Genomic DNA, 17,765 nt, shown 5'->3' on the forward strand with positions numbered 1-17,765 from the left:
TTCCAAACTATTCTTATCTTGAATCCTTTGGGAGGCATTATTTTAAAGTTGTTGGAGAGGAATATTGGGAGGGTTTTGCTTTCTGTGCTCTGCCATTTTGGCTCTGCCCAGACCAGGTGCCTCTTAAGAGAAAGAAACAAAGCACTCTCCACTCATCCACTTTTGAAAATTGAGAACAAGGAACATCTATTCACTAAAATCAGTAATAAATTATATTCTTTCAGAAGGTCATAGACTTGTAAACTTGTTCGTGCAGTCAGAGAAAGTAAAGAATTAATAGCAGAGGTAATGAGATGGTAGTGTGTTAAACAGGTGTTATCACTTTCCAAAATGTGAAGACTTTTCCTTAGATAAGAGACCTGCCTTTGCAGAAGAGTGGAACTGAGAGTAAATTTGGAGTTTGAGGGAATCCAGGCCAGGAAGTTGCTCGTACAGGAGGAAAGGAGGAAATTTCTCTCTCTCTTCTTTGGTCACAGCGGTAGCATCGAAAGGGAGTGATTAGCCCAAGATGGCCAACTGTATGGTGAAGGATGCTCACAACATCCATGGCACCAACCCACCGTACTTGGTGGGGAAGATTGTTTGGACTCAAATTTACGAGTCTACGGACTGGAAGGAAGAGTGCTTTGGGCTAACAGCTGAGCTTGTCGTGGACAAAGCCGCTGAACTGAGGTTCGTGGGGGACCCTATGGCAGCGACATCCATCCCACAGCATTCCTGGGCCTGACCTTGAAAACGCTGCAGATCCAACCAGAGAAGGACATCGTAGTTGAAATCATTAAAAATGAACATTTCAAGTATGTCCGCATGTTGGGCCCTGTATGTGAGTCTGACGGGCACTGCCACGGACCGCTACAAGTATCTGAAACCTCTGTACAAAGATCACCGGAGAATTCAGAGCCAGAACCAACGTGGAGCGCTCGGATTGACGCGCAGGGAGGAGTTTGCTGAGGAGCTGCCACACCGCGAGCGGGGCTGGGACATCGTCCTGCCCCAGCTCCCGAAGCGCAGCGTGCTGGAAGAAAATGCGCAGCTGGGCTTGGAGGACGAGGTCCAGTGACGAAGACAAGATCGATGGCCGGATGGAGAGGAGCCCTTCCCCAGGTCACCGCCGGCGAAACTGCGGAGGCCTGGACAAGCCTGGCGGCTCCCCAGAGCCGCGCTGCGGGCGAAGCCGTAGCCGATCTCCAAGGAGACGCAGCTGCAGCTGGTCTCCCAAAAGGAGAAATCCATCCCGTAGTGGAGAAAGACATCGCAGCAAGAGGCCAAGACTCTCCTCGAGCCCCCAGCCGAGCCCAGCCCCCAGCCGATCCCCAGCCCCCAGCCGAGCCCCAGAACCCAGCCGATCCCCAGCGCGGAACCGATCCAGAGCACGATGCCACGGCTCCTGATCAAAGTGTCTAGGCTGTCACCCAAGTCCCCGACACAAGAGCCACTCAAAGTGCCCTGAAACGTCGAAAAGCCCCAAGAAGAGTCGGCCACACGACAAGTAATGGACTGGGGAGCACCAGTTCCTGGGCTGTGAAGGCATCTTCTGTCTCCATTTCCCGGGCTCTCCCTGGATTTCTATGACTTTCTTCCAAACTGCCGTAAGACAGGCCACTCTTAGGTTTTTATGACTTGTGGTCTTCTTTCGGATCCTTCCCGCTTTGTCTGGTGGGGAAGAGCTCTGACGCTGGCCTGCACCGTTTTGTAGCCCTTTGAGTATAGTTCCAAATTGCTCTCTAGAATGGTTGGATGAGTTCACCCCTCCACTGGGAAAATCGTCTGGATGATGTCTGTTCAGAGGATGAAGTGAGCTTTTGAACTTGAAAAATCAGGCTGGACTCCGACAGTGGTTAGGGAGCTGGGACTTGGAGAAAGGAAGCCCTGGGTTCCAGTTCTGCTGACTGGGTGCCTGTGGACACATCCCTTCACCTCTGTGCTCCCAGGAAACTGAAAGCCTCTGCATTCCCCATCCCTGTCTGTATTGGTAGAAAGAGGCTTTATTTCCACCCACTGAAATCCTAAATCTAGGCTCTCTCTGCCTGTGTCTCTCTGCCTGTGTCTCTCTGTCTCTGTCTCTCTGTCACACACACACACACACACACACACACACACACACACACACACACACACACACACATACACACACACACACACACACACAATATACCTTAAGGGGCGGTATCTCTCACTGGCTAACAGTCCCAAAGTCCTTTTTAAGCCTAGTACTGAAGGAATCTTAAGGCATGAGTCAGCGCATTGACCCATTCACAGTGAACCATGATGTGAACCCATCTCATGTGCTCTCCAAGAGAAACAGGCTGCATGAAAAGTCCTTTTCTCCATAGGGCAGTGTGGGCAAACTTTGCATTTGTCTTTCAGCAAAAAAGTGAGAAAAAACAATTTTGATTCAGATTCTCCATTTGACTCAAGTAGTCTAAATGTCAGAAGAAAATCAAGCCAAATGAAGGAACTGAGAAGTGAATTTCAGGGTAGATTCTACCCTGGGGAGACTCTAGGATTTAGGAGATTCAGGTTGAGATCTTCAAGGGCAACAAGCATCTTAGATCTCCCTCCAAGACTGAGCTAAGTCTAGTCAAGGGTATGAGAAATGGAAAAGGTCCTCCCCTTAAATCTTCTGAAACTCTACCATTAGAAATTCATTTCTTTGAGATTATCCCATTATTAACATATAAATTACCTAGAAAAGAATGACTGTAAACAGTCAATTGTGCCTCGGTGTGAATTTACTTATAAAATCCTTTCCCATCCATGGCTAAATGAAAGCAGTGAGAGTGTAGACCAACTAGAGAGGGTCATGGGGGGTGGTGCATATAAAGATGGGGGGCACCTAAGGAGGAAGAAGGGGCCATAGCTCTATGAAGCCTAGATGTCTAAATACCAAGAAACCCAGACTCCTGCATAAGGTGCTCAGCTGACTGAAGCATCATCTCACCACACTGGAATTCCAAATTGGTTTACATGGAACTTTGGACTTTGAAAGACTCTTTAGAACTCATTGATCTAATGTCCACCCTATTTCAACTGATTTCCAAGATCGAGTCTCATTTCATATTCATATGAAATGCACAATGAATTAATTTAGTCAATAAATTAATACATCACGGTGGGAACAGACAGCAACCCTTCAGCTGATCCGAGGTTAATTCATTTGCTCATTCCATCAGCAGCTACCATATGTGGGGTACTAAGGGAGGTCATGGGGATACCAAGACTAAAGTGAAAAGGTTCCTGATCTCAGGTTCTATTGGGGGAATAACATGAGAAAAGATAAGTAAATGTAGATATTCATTCTATGTGTATATGTGTGAGAGACAGCCAGAAAATGAGAGACAAAGAGAAGGGGAAGGTGGAAGGGAGAGATGGAGACTGAGAGAAGGGGGAGGAGGGAAGGAGAGAGAGGGAGAAAGAAAAAGGGAGGAGAGAGAGAGAGAGAGAGAGAGAGAGAGAGAGAGAGAGAGAGAGAGAGAGAGAGAGAGAGAGAGACAGAATGAGAACTGGACCTGGAGTCAGGAAGACGTAGGTTCAGATATCACTCACTTAATAGCTATGGGCCCCAAGTAAGTCACTTAATCTCCCTCCATTTCTTCATCTGCAGAATGGGAATAATAACAGCACCTCCATGCAAAATTTTTGCCAAGTTCAAATGAGATAATATCTGAAAAGTGTTTTGCAAACCTTAAAACTATGAAAATGCTAATTATTATCAAAGTCGATGCAAAGTAATTGGAAGGAGGCAAAGGCAGGGTGAGGGATCAGGAGAGGCCTCATTTAAAAGGTAGTCTTTAAGCAGAGACTTGAGGGAACAGAGACTCCCTGAAGCTGAGAGATAAGGAGAAAATATACTCCCAGGAGGTGCCAAGACTTGGAGGAGGGAGATGGAATGTTGAAACAGTAAGCAGACCATCTGGGCTGGTATATAGCGTGTGAGAAGAAGAGAAATGGACAGTAAATCTGAGAAGATCAGCTGGCTCAGAATTGTGAAGGGCTTTAAATGACAAGCAGTGATGTTGATATTTGATCCCTGAGGCACTAGGGAGCTATGGAAGCTTCTTGAGCAGAGGGCTGGCATGGCCAACCCTGGGCTTTCAGAATGCAGTCTGGTGAGTATGTGAAGGATAGAGGTTATTGTCATAGCCCAGATGAGAGATGATAAGGCCTCCACTAGAATGGTGTGTGACTATGAGAATACAATGAAAAGAAATGGGGAGGCTTATTTGCACCCAAGTCAGTAAGGCTTAAAACAGTGACAAGAAGGAATTTCTTGGGGTTGAGGAAGTTTAAGAATTGTTTGAGCAGGGTGCCAACATGAACACTTAAATCCCCAAGGATGATGGAGAAAATGATGAGCCAAGCCATTTGGAAGAGCAATTTGAGTTGGTTGAAGAAGCTGAGTTGAGTTGAGTTGGTTGGAAGAGCAATTGAGAGGGTTGTACAAGCATATTGGTCTTGGATGCAGAAGAAGGAAGAGTTTGGAAGTAGCTTTGGTGAGTGAGAAATGAGTCCACTTTCTCTCTTGCACCCAGCTCCCCTCCCTGGGGGCTCATCACCACAAAGCTCCATACTTAGTAGGTGCTCCTCTATTTGTGCTTGTTCATTGATGAGTGAATGAAATGAACCCTTGCTCTTTTCATATGGTTTAAGTATGCATACAGCTGAATCCAAGCTCACAGCTTGGGATTCATCCAACCTCTACACCCTTTCCCCCTTCTGCTGCTATTAATGTCCTTTCAACTTAGTAGGAATCTAAGTTTGTGTATGCACGAGGTAGAGCTCCTTTTAACATTTTTTCAAGCTACAAAGCCCATTTCAAGGTTTGCGAATCTCATTCTCTTCTGGAGGCTGTTAGTTGCAGATTCTGGCCATATAACCAAGATGACATCATCCTGTGGAACCTTAAGACTGTGGCCCACATATCTTTTAGAACTGTAAGCAACTTCTTTTCTCAAAATTATGAATTGTACATTTAGCCTCCTGGTCATTATTACTTTGTAACTGTTGACATCAGTCATCCTGGGGAGGGTAATTAGGTCCTGTGGCAAGGCTAGCCCCATGCCAGCAACACACAGCTCTAGTGGGAAGTTGGATGGGGGCACTCGAGGGCCCCACACCATCCCCAAAGGCCACCATGGGGAGGGGCACCTCCCTGGCCCAGCTTTTGGAAAAACTGTGGCCACCCAGCCAGCCCCTCCCACCTTTTGTTGAGCCAGACTTGTGGATGGGCCCCATTTGATGGAGATGGGACCATTGCCGGGGCTTGTTTTGTTAGCCTGCATATTTGTTACAAGGATTTTGTTTTCCTTTATCCAGGGGAGTGGGAAGGGAGAGAAAGTCTATTTTTGAAAAAAATGAAATTCAAATGTTAAAAAACCACATAGACATTCTCAATCTGATCTCCCCTTCCTTCTCTCTCCCAACAAAGAAAAGTAGGGAAGTGGAAACTATGGCCAAGGTTTCCTTCCAGAGGCAATCACAATTTCATGATACGTAGGTGTACACATGATCCAAACAGAAGCTTGCAGATTTATGAAATTGCAACCAAGAGAAAACCAGAAATCTCCATCTAGATGGGAGTGGCAGGAGAAATCATGAATAATTCAGATGACAAAAGCAGCATTCTTTTCCCTTGGGAAATGCTATACTCTGAAGATGGGATGGTCTGCTTATCACCAAGGGTTCTGGCTGCACAGCCCATTTGCCAGGCTAGTGCAGATGGGTACTGTGTATCCCATAATGTCAGTTGTGGGTTGGCAGCCTCATCCTTTGGGCCTCCTGCATTCTCTGAAACATCTGGCAATTCAAAAAGACAAGGTCAGGGACATCCTTAACACTCCTGTGTGGGTCCGAGACCACCAACTCAAATAAAAATCAGAGACTTCTCAAGGTAGAAGCAAAGCAGCAAGATTTTATTATGATCTCACGAGAAAGGGCATCTCCTCTCTGATAATTAATCAGGAGAGTGAGGCAATTACAGAAGACAAAAATAGAGATTATATAGCCCTAACGCAGATCCCACCCCCCTTACTGGCCTTTTACTCCCATTGGCTGGGAGGCAGGCTCACAATCTGAATACGACAGTTTACCCTGTGAATAACCAACAGGCACTATGTTGATGTGGCAACCCAAAGGGGGAGTTGTGTTATGCTGATATGACAACCCAAGTTGCATTGTGTTATGCTGATGTGGCGCGTGATTTCTGGGAAACCGAAACTTAGGCCTAACCATCTACTAAAAGCCTTTTGTTAAACACTGAGAAGTCTTCACTAACTTCATTCCATTCACTCCCCTGGAGAAGGGTCCTCTTGAAATGGGTATCTTCAGACGTGGTGTGTTTTTTAGGAAACAAAACAACAGTCTCCTGGACTAAACAGCACTTTTACGGTGCCAAAAGTGATGTGAAATTTGAGATCCTTGCTAGCAAACTAGCTGTGAATCAGTCCAGGGTCAGGTCCAAATCTTGTCAGTTCCCTCTCTACCTGGGCAGCACTTGAAGCCAACGCCTTCTTCTCAGCATCTGGTCCAAGGCTGTTCATACAGTGAATGCTTAATGTTTGGTGACTAAGTCTAACGTATCATCTGGAGAACTGGGAAACATTTAGGGTTTAACTGCTTATTGATGTATAATGACATGCTGAATAACCAAGTCAGGAGCAAAGAAGATTTCTAGATAGACTTGGACCATGGGTTGAAATGAATAAAAATGATCAGATCCCAGAACTGGAAGGCACCTCAGAAACCAGCTAATCCAATTCCCTTATCTTACAGAAAAGTGAGGCTCTGAACTGTGAGGTGCCTCAGTTCCTGAGACTTGAACCCAGGTCCAACCAGCCTCTGAATCCCATTTTTTTCTACTGTGCTGAATCCCGGGAAGTCAAAAGTCTTCTGGTACAACCCTTCTTTTCACAGCCTTCTCACAGCTGTCAGAGTGATATTCCCAAAGCTATTGCTTCTAGGATCAAATATTAACCCCCTTGTTTGGAAAGCTCACTGACTAACATTAGAGTTAAATCCTCCTGTGTAATGCCTCTTCTCCTCCTTGAGCCTCAGTTACCACATCTGTAAAATGGGGGGGGGGGGTGCCTTGGGTTCTTCTGAGGGCTCTGCCAACTCTAGAACTAAGAACCTAGTAACCTATCATTCTAACCTTGTTCTCTATTTGTCCCTTCCTCTGACTCTATGGCCCAACACAATTGTTCTTCTTGACTTCCTCACTCATCTCTTATATCTCTGACTTTGCCTGGAATGGAGGTCTTCATCTCCGGCTCTTTGAATCCTTTATTTCTTTCAAGACTCACTTCAAGCAGCACCTACATAAAACCTTTCCTGCTCCCCATTAATTCTGTCACCTTCTTCCTCCTCTTGGCCTCTAAACTGGTCTTTTCAGCACATTTATTTGAGGAGGAGTTTATTTTGTTACTCAGAATAGTCTGTGTCTCTCTGAGCATTTTCATCTAAGGGACTGTTTCTTCTAAAATTAATGTTTATCAGTTAGCTATAAAAATATTTTTCTTCCCCTTTCAGTAATTAAAATATCCATACTACATATGAAAAGGGAAACTAACTCACATTTGTAAATTCCTTTTCTGAAAGCTAATGGCATCTGGCTGATGTTATTAATGGGAAACTCACCTATGGGGGCTCCAAAGTACTAGAAAACTCAGCCCTTTCTGGTTACCCACTCATAGAACTCAGAGTAGACTAATTGACTGCTTTTTGGGAACTGCAAAACACCAGGGCAAGTGCAGGTTGGGGGGATAATTCTGGAAGGAGCTGGTACAAAGGAAAAGCACTTTTCAGACCTTAACATATTATATAAAATGACTAATGAAAGGATCAGCTGTCTTCAAGCCTGGCAGGAGCTCCTGAACCCCAGTCATTTACCCCAATCAGGATAACCCTCTTGAATGGCACAGTCTGAAATCTCTCAAAGAAACCAGGGCTCCTGAATACCATTTGGCAAAGGCCAACTTGCACCCACTCTTGTTGCTGTAACTACTGATTCTTGGTTAACTGCTTACCCAGCGTTCCTTGGCTCCAGGGAAAGGGGAGGGGTCCTATCGAAGGCATCGGGCCTGCTTCTCTAGTTTGTGTAGAGGCTATTCTCCTTCCTCTCCTCAGTGTCTTTGGTGTTTTTGACTCTGGTCCCAACACCCAGGAAGCACGGAGAGGGAGTTTACTGGCATACAGGGTGTGCTGACCACAGTAGAGTCTGGTTGGTACCTAGGGGTCCAGCACAGTTCTCCTTCCTTGGGTCTTCGGCAGCCCCCAATAGCATGGTCTAGCGTATCTTTTAAAGTGGGATATTTTATGAAGTTTTATTTTGTTTGTTTTGAAGTTCTGGGTGAAGAAGTCAGGGAACCATATGTTGAGGTTAGGGGTGCTTGGGATCCCAAAATACCAACATGCCAGGTCCTGTCAAATGAATTCGACTTGAGCCTCCTTTCAGCCAAAGTAAAACAAAGTTTATTAAAGATTAGCCATATTGGGTTGACTCTTAAGAAGCCTAATCATTTGTGATGCTTGTATTGACAAGCAAGCCAGACAGAATCTCAGCTAGACAGCATCAGAGCTGGGTTGAACCTGAGGACCTTCATGGAGGTGAGATGGAACTTCTATACAGAAAGACCTTGGGAAAGATCTAGAGGTGATCAAGTAGTCTTGACAGGACTGGGGTGACCGATCAAGGGTAGGAAACAGTTGGAGGCCATTAATTGGGAGGTATCAGACAATGGAGGGTTTGGGTGGGAAGTAATCAAGGAAGTGCCAGGCTAGATTAAGGGTAGCAGATTTGGGTTTGAAAAGTCAGATCAAGCGGGAAGACTGAAGGATACCTCATCATGGATACTTCCTTTCAGTACTATGGTTCTGAACACAGAATCCATAAGTCTAGGTGAAACAAGTGCCAAAAGAGTGTGCCCACGCAGGCAGGGCCTATCCAAAAAATAATGACCTGAATATCTCTGTGCATCCCCCTACTTGGCTCTGCTGAGAGCTCGAAAACAGCCTCATCCAAAGTCACCTTCTGATCTTTGTAGCTCTTACCAGTGTTCTCTCACACATCCTCTGCCCTTAGCAAAGGCCAGCAACACTGCTCTTCTAACAGCCTCTTAATCGGTCTCCTTCCCTACAATCTGTTCTCCACAGTTGCCAAAATACTTTTAAAACACAGCACTGACATGTCATCCCTCCACTCAGAACCTTCACTGACTAGGAGAAAATCTCCACCTCTCAGCCTGGACTTTGAGGCCCTTTACTTACCTTTCCAGTCTTATTTCATACCAGCCTTCTTTAGGCAAGGCCAACTGGTCTGGCAGCTGTTGCCTGCAGGACATTCCATCTCTACCTCCTTCCTTTGATGGAGGGGTTCCTCCTGTCTCAAGCGTGGGCTCTCCCTGGCTCTGCCTCGTGTTATCCCAAACTTCCTTGAAGGCATAGCTCAAGCACTGCCTCCTGCTGCCCTGTTAACAGCACTCTTTCCCTCTTGAAATGACTTTGTCCATACTCTGTCCCTTCTTCTCTGGGTGCTTGTGATATCCTCCTCCTCCTTCCCTCAGGAATGTGAGCTCCTTGATCTCTCCCTTCACAGTAGGGAACATGTCATCATTGGATCCACACTGACACATGCTTTGTACCATTGTTGCTTACTAACTACTTGCTGAATTAGTCTGAATTTGTTCCCTTTTCCCAAAGTAATTGTAATTTCAAAGAATAGTGGATATGAACTCTTTTGCCCTTTCCCATAAACGACTAAGAAAATGGGAGATTATTCAGGTAACCAAGGAGGGAAACACTACAAAGAACACATTGGGAGACAATGGATCTGAATGATCTGGATTATTGGCTGCATTTTTCATTTCACCCCATCAATTGAAAAGTAATTCTCTGGTGCTATCTCATCAGTTAAAAACACAGAGGTTGTAAAAGCAGAACTCATTCAAGAGGAGGGGATGATGTCCATGAATCTTGGGCCACATGAACTGCAGAGTTTGATAACTGGATACTTTAATAACATAATTAAAAAGAGATAGACAATGTTGTGTGGTGTTTTTGTGTAATGGCTTTCCCTGTCTATGTAGATTTCTTTTCAAAGATCTCATTGTAGGTGGATAGCCACTATTCTGATTAATGTCTCAGGAAGGAAAGAAGCATTTATTAAGCACCCACTATATACTAGGCACTTGTGAGAGAGGAGCTATTATGATCCCTATTGGAGGATGGTGACATAGATGGAGGTAGGTGACTTATCCAGAGTCACAGGGCTGTTAAGTATCTGAGTCTGACTTTGAACACTGGTCTTCCTGACTCTGAGGGCAGGCAGGTGGTGCCACAGTGGATAGGGCACCAGGCCTGGAGTCAGGAGGACCTCAGTTCAAATCTAGCTTCAGACACTGACCAGCTCTGTGATCGAGGAACCTTGTTTGCCTCAGTTTCCTCATCTGTGAAATTAACTGGAGAAGGAAACAACCACTCCAGCATGTCAGCCAAGAAAACCCCAACAGGGTCAGTGGGTTACAACTGAAAACTGCTAGAGGATAACGACTCACTCACTCAGGCAAAACTGAAGTACATAAAGTGAAAGGCGCCACGTTCAACAAGCTTACGTTGTACAGGGAGGAGACACTGACGATGGAGAATGACTCAACTTGTTCTCTGGCCCAGAGCTCCTGGCACTGTGGCATCACTTCGCGGCCCACATGTGAGCTTTGGCTTCTCGTAGCCCTCCCATCGGGTCTCCAAGCTCCTTTGGCCAAGCCCTCCTCCAGCCTCTCAGCACCCCCCCATGCCTCAGAAGTTCTTGGCCTGCAGAGTCCGGAGCAGGACACAGCAGGCAAGGACAGCAGGCAGAGACCCGTGGCAGTGGAGTGTGAGGGGGGCAGATCTCAACATTTATGCCAAGGGCTTCACGGTGAGTGTGGCCTCTACAGAGAGGCGGGCAGCCCCAGTGGCACAGGCTGGATTCACTGCAGGGCTTCATGACCAGAGCGTGATGTTCCCAGACCCATGTGGGGCTGGTCAAGGCAAAGGCCGTGCGAAGCAGTGCTGGGGGAAGCTCAGGGCACAGGCTTGCTGGGCCCCAGCTCTGGACAACAGGGAGTCTCCTAGGAGTGTGGACCCTTCTTAGGGAGCAGGTCCTTCTTACTGGCACTCACTTCTCCCCCCCCTTTAAAAGGACTGCAGCCGTTACCCTCCTGCCCCATCCTGTCCTGCACTTACACACTTCGGCGAAGCCACAAAGCCTGGGTTTGGGGCGGCCCCTTGGCCGGAGCGGAGGCCGCCGGGGGCCTGCCCCACGGACTCCAGGGGCCCTTTGGGCACAGGGCTGACAAGAGATCTCAGCCCGAAGCTGGGCAACATTGTATACGATGGAGGCGCCGCAGCCCCGGCAGCAGGACCCGGGCGGCCTCCTGGCCCAGCGCGGCCCCCGCCAGGCCCAGGTCTGCCTTCTGGGGGGCGGGGTGGGGGCGGGGAGGGGGTGAGTCGGGGCGGGGCGGGGGTGGGGGCGGGGAGGGGCGGGTGGGGGCGGATGCACAAGAACTAGGGGAGGCCGGGGGCGGCCGCGAGGTCAGCACCGCCGGGCCACGCCCCCGAGGATCGGGCTGGGAAGGCTGGCCCGCATCCTCCCAGGCTTGGGGGGCCGAGGGCTCCGGACTGCCCAGCCCCCCCACGTTGTTTCCGGAGGGGTCCTGCAGAGCGGCGCATTTCCCACGAGTCTCGGGGCTGCTCACGCCCCCTAACGCCCCCCGTCGCAGCCTTGGGCCTTCGGGGGGGGCTGGCCGAGGAGAAGGAGGGCTCCGGGGACCCAGCTTCGGGCCCAGGTCACCTGAGGACCGAGCCCTCCACGCCCACGGGGAGGCGGGACCTCGCCTCGCCCCCCTAGTCCGTCGGCAGTGACGCACTTCCGCTCCTCCAAGGCCCCGCCCCCCCGCCGCGCAGGCGCAGCCCCCTCCCCCGGCTCCTCCGCCTCGCCCCGCTCCCGCCCTTCTTCCCTCCCTCCCTCGCGAGAGCGCCGGGGGCGGGGCCGGGAGAGGCGGGGCGGGGCAGAGGCGGCCGCCGAGGCGGCGTCTTCCGCTGGGAGGAGGCCCAGGCCCCCGGGCCGACTCGCCCTCGCAGCCTCCCTGCCCGGCGGCGGCGTCGGGGGCGGCGCTGGGGCCCGGAGCGAGGGCGCGAGCCCGGAGCGGACGAGCAGGCCCAGAGGCCGGCGCGCCCCCGCCCCGCCCGGGCCCGGCCCGCGTCGTCCGGGGGCGCCTTGTTGCGTGGCCGGCGGGGGCTCGGGCCGGGCCGGGGCTCGGGGCCTGCCCCCGCCGGAGCCGAGCCGAGCCGGAGCCCAGGCCGGGCGCAGCTGGCGGGACTGCCCCGCTCCGCCCATGGCCCGCCGCTGCCGCGCGTCGTCGGCCCGTGGGTTTGTGACTGAGCCGGCCTCGGAGTGACCCGGCCCGGCCCGCCCGCCATGGACCGCCCGAGCGGGCCCGAGCCGCCGCCCGTGACCCTGGTCATCAAGACGCCCAACCAGCGCTACGGCGACCAGACCGTGCGCTGCCCGGCCGAGTGGACCGTGGGCCGCCTCAAGGCGCACCTGGCGCAGGCCTACCCGGGCCGGCCGGTGAGTGGGGGGGCGCGGGCGGGCGGTGTGGACGGGGCGGGTGGGGTGGACGCCGCGGGCCGTGTGGACGGGGCGGGCCGTGTGGACGGGGCGGGCGGTGTGGACGGGGCGGGCGGGCGGGCCGGGTGGACGGGGCGGGCGGGCGGGGTGGGGTGGACGCCGCCGTGGGGCGGGGCGCGGTCTGCCCCGGACTCTGGGGCCCCTTCTCCTCTCGGGGCCCCGCGCCCGGGCAGGCTCCGAGGTCGGCTCCTCGCTGCCCGGACCGCACCGAGCCTCCGTGCCACCGCGCTGTGCCCCGGCCGTTGTGACTCGGCGACTGCCCCGGGCACTGGGCATCCCCGCTCCTGGCAGGGTTACGTCCCGGTGCCCACGACGGCCAGCCCTGAGCTTTCACTCTTTGCCATGACAGACTGCGAGTTTTGTGCCCTTTCACCCCGGCCCTCGGGTGCCATTGCCCTGGGGAGTGGCAGGCAGTGGCTTGGGGGTCCTCCTGCCCGCGGGCCGTGCCCCGCTGACCCTCCATGGGCATCTCTAGCGCTCACTGAGCATGCCCACCCTGGACGCCGCTCTTCCGAGCCCTTTGCCTTCGCAGGACCGTGGGGTCCAGAGGAGCTGTGCCGCCCGCGGCCCCTGGTCCTGGGGCAGAGCTGGCTGCAGAGCCTTCCCTCTTGCAGCACGCTGCCTCCCGAGGCTTCCTCCTGGTAGCAGCGACGGGCGCTGCCTGGCATCCCCAGCCTTTGGTTTCTGGAGCGCCTCCTCCCGGTGATGCCCCCACCAGGACGGACGGAGCTTCTGTCTGCCAGGAAAACCACCCCGCACATAGCCCTGGGCAGTCCTTTCGGGGTCCCAGTGGGATCCGGGGTAGGGGCCCTTGGCAGTGGTTGTGCCTGGGACCCCGTTAGTAGTGGGGTGTACGCTGATTAAGGAGGAGACCAGTTAGGTGCAGTGCAATTATCAGAATATTTTAAAAGTCCATCGGACCTTCATTAAGAACCTGATGTAAGGGATCAGGAAAGGCCTCCTGACCAGGAGCTGCTCAACTTGGGACCAGGCAGCCCTGATTGCAGATCCTTCCTGAGAAGCGCTGTGACCCCAAGTGGGGGCAAGAAATACCCGCTTAACAGGATGCGATGATGTGGGCAAGCTTTTCAAGTTCCTCGGTTGTGCAGCGGCTCCCATCATGTCTGACTCGGACTGGCCCCATCTGGGGTTTTCTTGACAGATACTACGGTGGTTTGCCATTTTCTTCTGCAGCTCATTTTGCAGATGAAGAAACTGAGGCAGACAGGGTTAAGTGACTTGCCCAACGTCATTAGTGGGTGTCTGAGGCTGGATCCGAACTCCAGAAGATGAGTCTTCCTGACTCCAGGCCTGGCATGTTATGTACTGGGCCACCCAGCTGCCCAGAGTTCAGTATTTAATTCACAGTCTTCCTCTCCCTCATCCTTTGCCCTGTTTAGGGGACCTAACCATTCATTCCGATGATCCCTCTCACACTTTGATCTCCCAGTTCTTCATTCTCGGTTTCTGGTATGACCTCCTCACCTTGACCTCGGAATACAAAGGGAAGCCAGAGTCCAAGGTGGTGACCAAGTCCCCTGATCAAGGATCTGGTGCCATTTTTCTCCTCTGCTGCAATCAACCTAAGGCTCTTCTGGATCTTCCCCATGACTTATGGTGCATCCACCTCTTCAGATTCTTGTAGACCCTCCCCTGGCTCTGGCTTCCTTTCCCTTCCCAGTCTTGAGACTGGCCTGCCAGCCGCTCCTCTGAGTCTACTCACTTGGTGTTGAATGGTGGTAGAGGAAGTGAGACTTTGCCCAGTGGTTTCCAGACAAATTCATTCACCTCTTTTCACCTCAGTGACCATCATTGCCGTGAGCCAAGGGAATTCTTTGACTTTTCCCAGTACACTCCCAAGAGAGGCTGTTCCAGATTTTCTCTCTTCTGCTTCCCTTATCACCCTTCCCCTGACCTCACACCAGAGGACCTCAGCTCTCTCCTCCCTTTGCCCACCCCCACTCACCACCTCCGTTCCCCTTGTCTCCATTTCCTGTCACCTCATTTCTTTATCAGTCTCTTGCAGTCTGGCTTCTGACTTCATCTCTGTTCTCCAAAGTTACCAGTTATCTCTTCCTTCCACAGTCAGACTGGTGTTTTTGAGTCCTCATCCTTAACCTTTCTGCTATGTTTCATGGTATTGATGAGCCATTACTGATTCCACTCAGGGATTTCATGGCACTGTTCTCTCTCTCTCTCTCTTCTCTTCTCTTCTCTTCTCTTCTCTCTCTCTCTCTCTCTCTCTCTCTCTCTCTCTCTCTCTCTCTCTCTCTCTCTCTCTCTCTCTTCTCCCTCTCCCCCCACCTCTAATCTCTGTCTCTCCGTCTCCCTCTCCTCTTCCTCCTTGTCTGCCCCCTCATTCTCAGTCTTTGTCGGCTCCTCCTCTATGTCTTGCCCCTTAACTGCCCCAAAGGCTCCATCTTAGGCCCTCTTCTCTTTTCTTGTTGTTTCCCTGACTGTTCATCGATCATTCCTGGGCAGAGGACTTCCCACATCTTTCCAACCAGTCATAGCTTCTTACTTGAGCTCAATATCCCTGACTCCCAATTAGGCATTTGGAACAGGATGTCCTTTAGGCATCTTCAACTCAGTGTGTCCCAGATGAAGCTCCTTCTTCTTCTCAAACCCAGCCCTCTCACTTGCTTCTCTTTTGATGGAGGACACCATTGTTGGTCTAGCTATCCGGGTTTGTAACTGGGCCTTCTGTACCCCTGGATGGGTGCAGAGAAGTCTTCCTCCCCCAGCAGAAGGACATTTACATGCAGCCTGACAGGGCAGCTTGTGTGCTATTCTTTCTGACTAGAGGATGGCAGACTTGCGTTCCCTCCTCATGTGATTAGGGAATCGTCCTCTCACTCAGGAGGCACCTCATGCTTGGCTTTCACTTCCAGAGTTCTGCTCCATCTAGAGACACCCAAGTGCCTGCTCTGTTCTGAGCACACAGTCCCCAGTGTTTCCAGCACACCTGAGCTACCCCGACAGGGCAGGTCCAGGGGGAAAAGGCCATTGAATCCAGGCTGGTCATGAAGCCTGTTGGGGAAAGTGGGGTCTTGCCTTTGGGCAGCTTCAGGGTTCCTGGAGCACTTGATGTTTTGGTTTTCGTTCGTGAGTAGAAATCCAAAGTCTTGACCTTTTAGGCATTTTCTGTAAGGGCTGAAGTCAAGGTTGTGTTGTACTGAATAACATTTGTTGTTCAGTTGTTTCAGGCATGACCAACTCTTCATGACCCTGTTGGGGGTTTCTTTGGGCAAAGATACTGAAATGGTTTGCCTTCCTTCTCCAGTTCATTTTACAGATAAGGAAACTGAGGCAAACAGGGTGAAGTGATGTGCCCAAGGTCACCCAGTGTCTGAGGCTACGTTTGAACTCAGGTCTTCCTGATTCCAGGTCTGGTGCTTTATCCACTGCACCACCCAGCTGCCCCTGAATACCCATATTGTATGGCGAGGCCTTTCTAGGGTTTGAGGGTTCTGTTGCTAGCTACTTTGGGGAAACCCTAAGCATGAGCTCTTCCTGAGTTGTGTTTGGAGATTTCACAGGAGCTTTCCTGAGAGGGAAATCCAGAGAGGAAACCTGACCTTCTTTCCCGGGTTGAAGCTAATCCATGTGATTTCATTCTGTCTTAGAGCCCGAAGAGAGGAAAAGTGGGGACATTGAATCCTTTTATCCCCCTCTTCTAAGGCAGAAAACCCAAGCACAGTGAGCAGGCCTGTGGAAAATGAGCGCCCACATGTGCTCTCCTTACTAGGGCTTACCCAGCTGTCCTTCAGGGCCACCTGGTAGCATCTCTGCGCTGTGATTCCTGCAGCAGCTCTGTATCTCTCTTCTGCTTGGCCTTCCTCTTTCAGCCATTTTCTCTCCTCCCTGCTGAGTCTCATTCCAAGCTTTTGGCAGACTTGTTCTCCCTCCTCCACTGCATTTATGGAGCACCTCCTGCAATGAATTTGGCCTAGGGCTAAGCCCCAAGTGAAGTATGGGAGGGGGAGGGGCTCCTGAGTTGGGCTTGAAGGAAGGGAGTGATTGGTGGAGGTGGGGATAGATTCCAAGCCCAGGGGACAGCCTGGCCAAGGCTGGAGAAGGGAGGAGTAAGGTGTAGCCAGTTTGGCTGTGAGGGGAATTCTGGGTGGATCATTCTGGAAAGGCAGGTGGGAGCCCGGGAGCCACTGCAACCCCTTGGTGCAGGAGCACTGTAGTCAGCCCTGTGCTTTTGGAGCATGAGCATGGTGGCTGGATGGAGGCTGCAGGGAGGCCAGTTTTGATGCTCTGGCATTGCTCCAGACTAGTGGAGGTGAGGATTGGAAGCCTGCTACAGGCTCTAGGAATGGAGATAAGGGAAGGGATGTGAGAACCTTTAAGGAGGTAAGTATTGAGAGCTTCTTGGATATTGAGGGAGAGGGAGGAGTCTCTGATAGTTTAGAATTTGTGAACATGGACGAGAGGAAGCATGTGCAGACACCCTCCATTGAAACAGCACCATTTGGAAGAGGAAGGAGTTTTAGGAGGGAAGAAAAAGAATTCTGCTTTAGATGTGCTGAATCTGAGATGCTTGTGGACATCAGCAGGTCCAGCAGGTGTTTGGAAATGTGGGGCAGGAATGAGCTGAGACTTAAAGAGGTCAAGGTAGATTTGTGACTCATCTGAGTAGGAGTGGTCGCTGAACCCATGTGGGCAGCATTAATGTAGCAGCTGGAGTCCACGTCAGGGTGAGAACTCGGACAAAGGTGGTAGTTGTGTGGGGAGACAGAAAGCGTGGTGGGAGAATGGGCCAGACTGGGCTGGTGATCAGGCAGAACTAGGAGTCGGGATTCCACAGAGATTGCACCTGGAACATTAAGAGAAAGGATGAAAGAAGAAGGGAGATAATGAAGATCCCATTTTGGACTAAGGACATTCGAGATGCCGATGAGACAGAATAGAAGGCTTTGTGTACATCATCTCATTTGATCCTCCCAGAAACCCTTTTTGTGGATGAGGAAACTGAGGCTATGATAGGCTATGAAGAGGCGTTGTAGCAGATAGAGAAAGCTGGACCTGGAGTCAGGGAGAACTGAATTCATATCCAGCCTCAGAGACTACTACTGGGCAAGTCACTCAACCT

The 17,765-nt window shown here is 51.1% G+C and overlaps 1 protein-coding gene and 1 pseudogene across 2 annotated transcripts in view; both read left to right on the forward strand.

Moving 5' to 3' along the window:
- The first annotated feature begins 508 nt into the window (after positions 1-508).
- On the forward strand, positions 509-1,493 carry LOC140531780 (pre-mRNA-splicing factor 38A-like; annotated as a pseudogene).
- Positions 1,494-12,320: 10,827 nt separating this feature from the next.
- The window catches only part of HERPUD2 (HERPUD family member 2), a 32,278-nt gene continuing 26,833 nt past the window's right edge, over positions 12,321-17,765 (forward strand). For both annotated transcript variants that reach the window (XM_072599151.1, XM_072599152.1), the window contains exon 1: positions 12,321-12,607. In XM_072599151.1, coding sequence (XP_072455252.1) covers positions 12,455-12,607 — 153 coding nt within the window. In that variant the 5' untranslated portion in view covers positions 12,321-12,454. The remainder of the gene's footprint in view (positions 12,608-17,765) is intronic.

Source organism: Notamacropus eugenii, chromosome 3 (genome assembly GCF_028372415.1).
Source record: "Notamacropus eugenii isolate mMacEug1 chromosome 3, mMacEug1.pri_v2, whole genome shotgun sequence".
NCBI lineage: Eukaryota > Metazoa > Chordata > Mammalia > Diprotodontia > Macropodidae > Notamacropus > Notamacropus eugenii.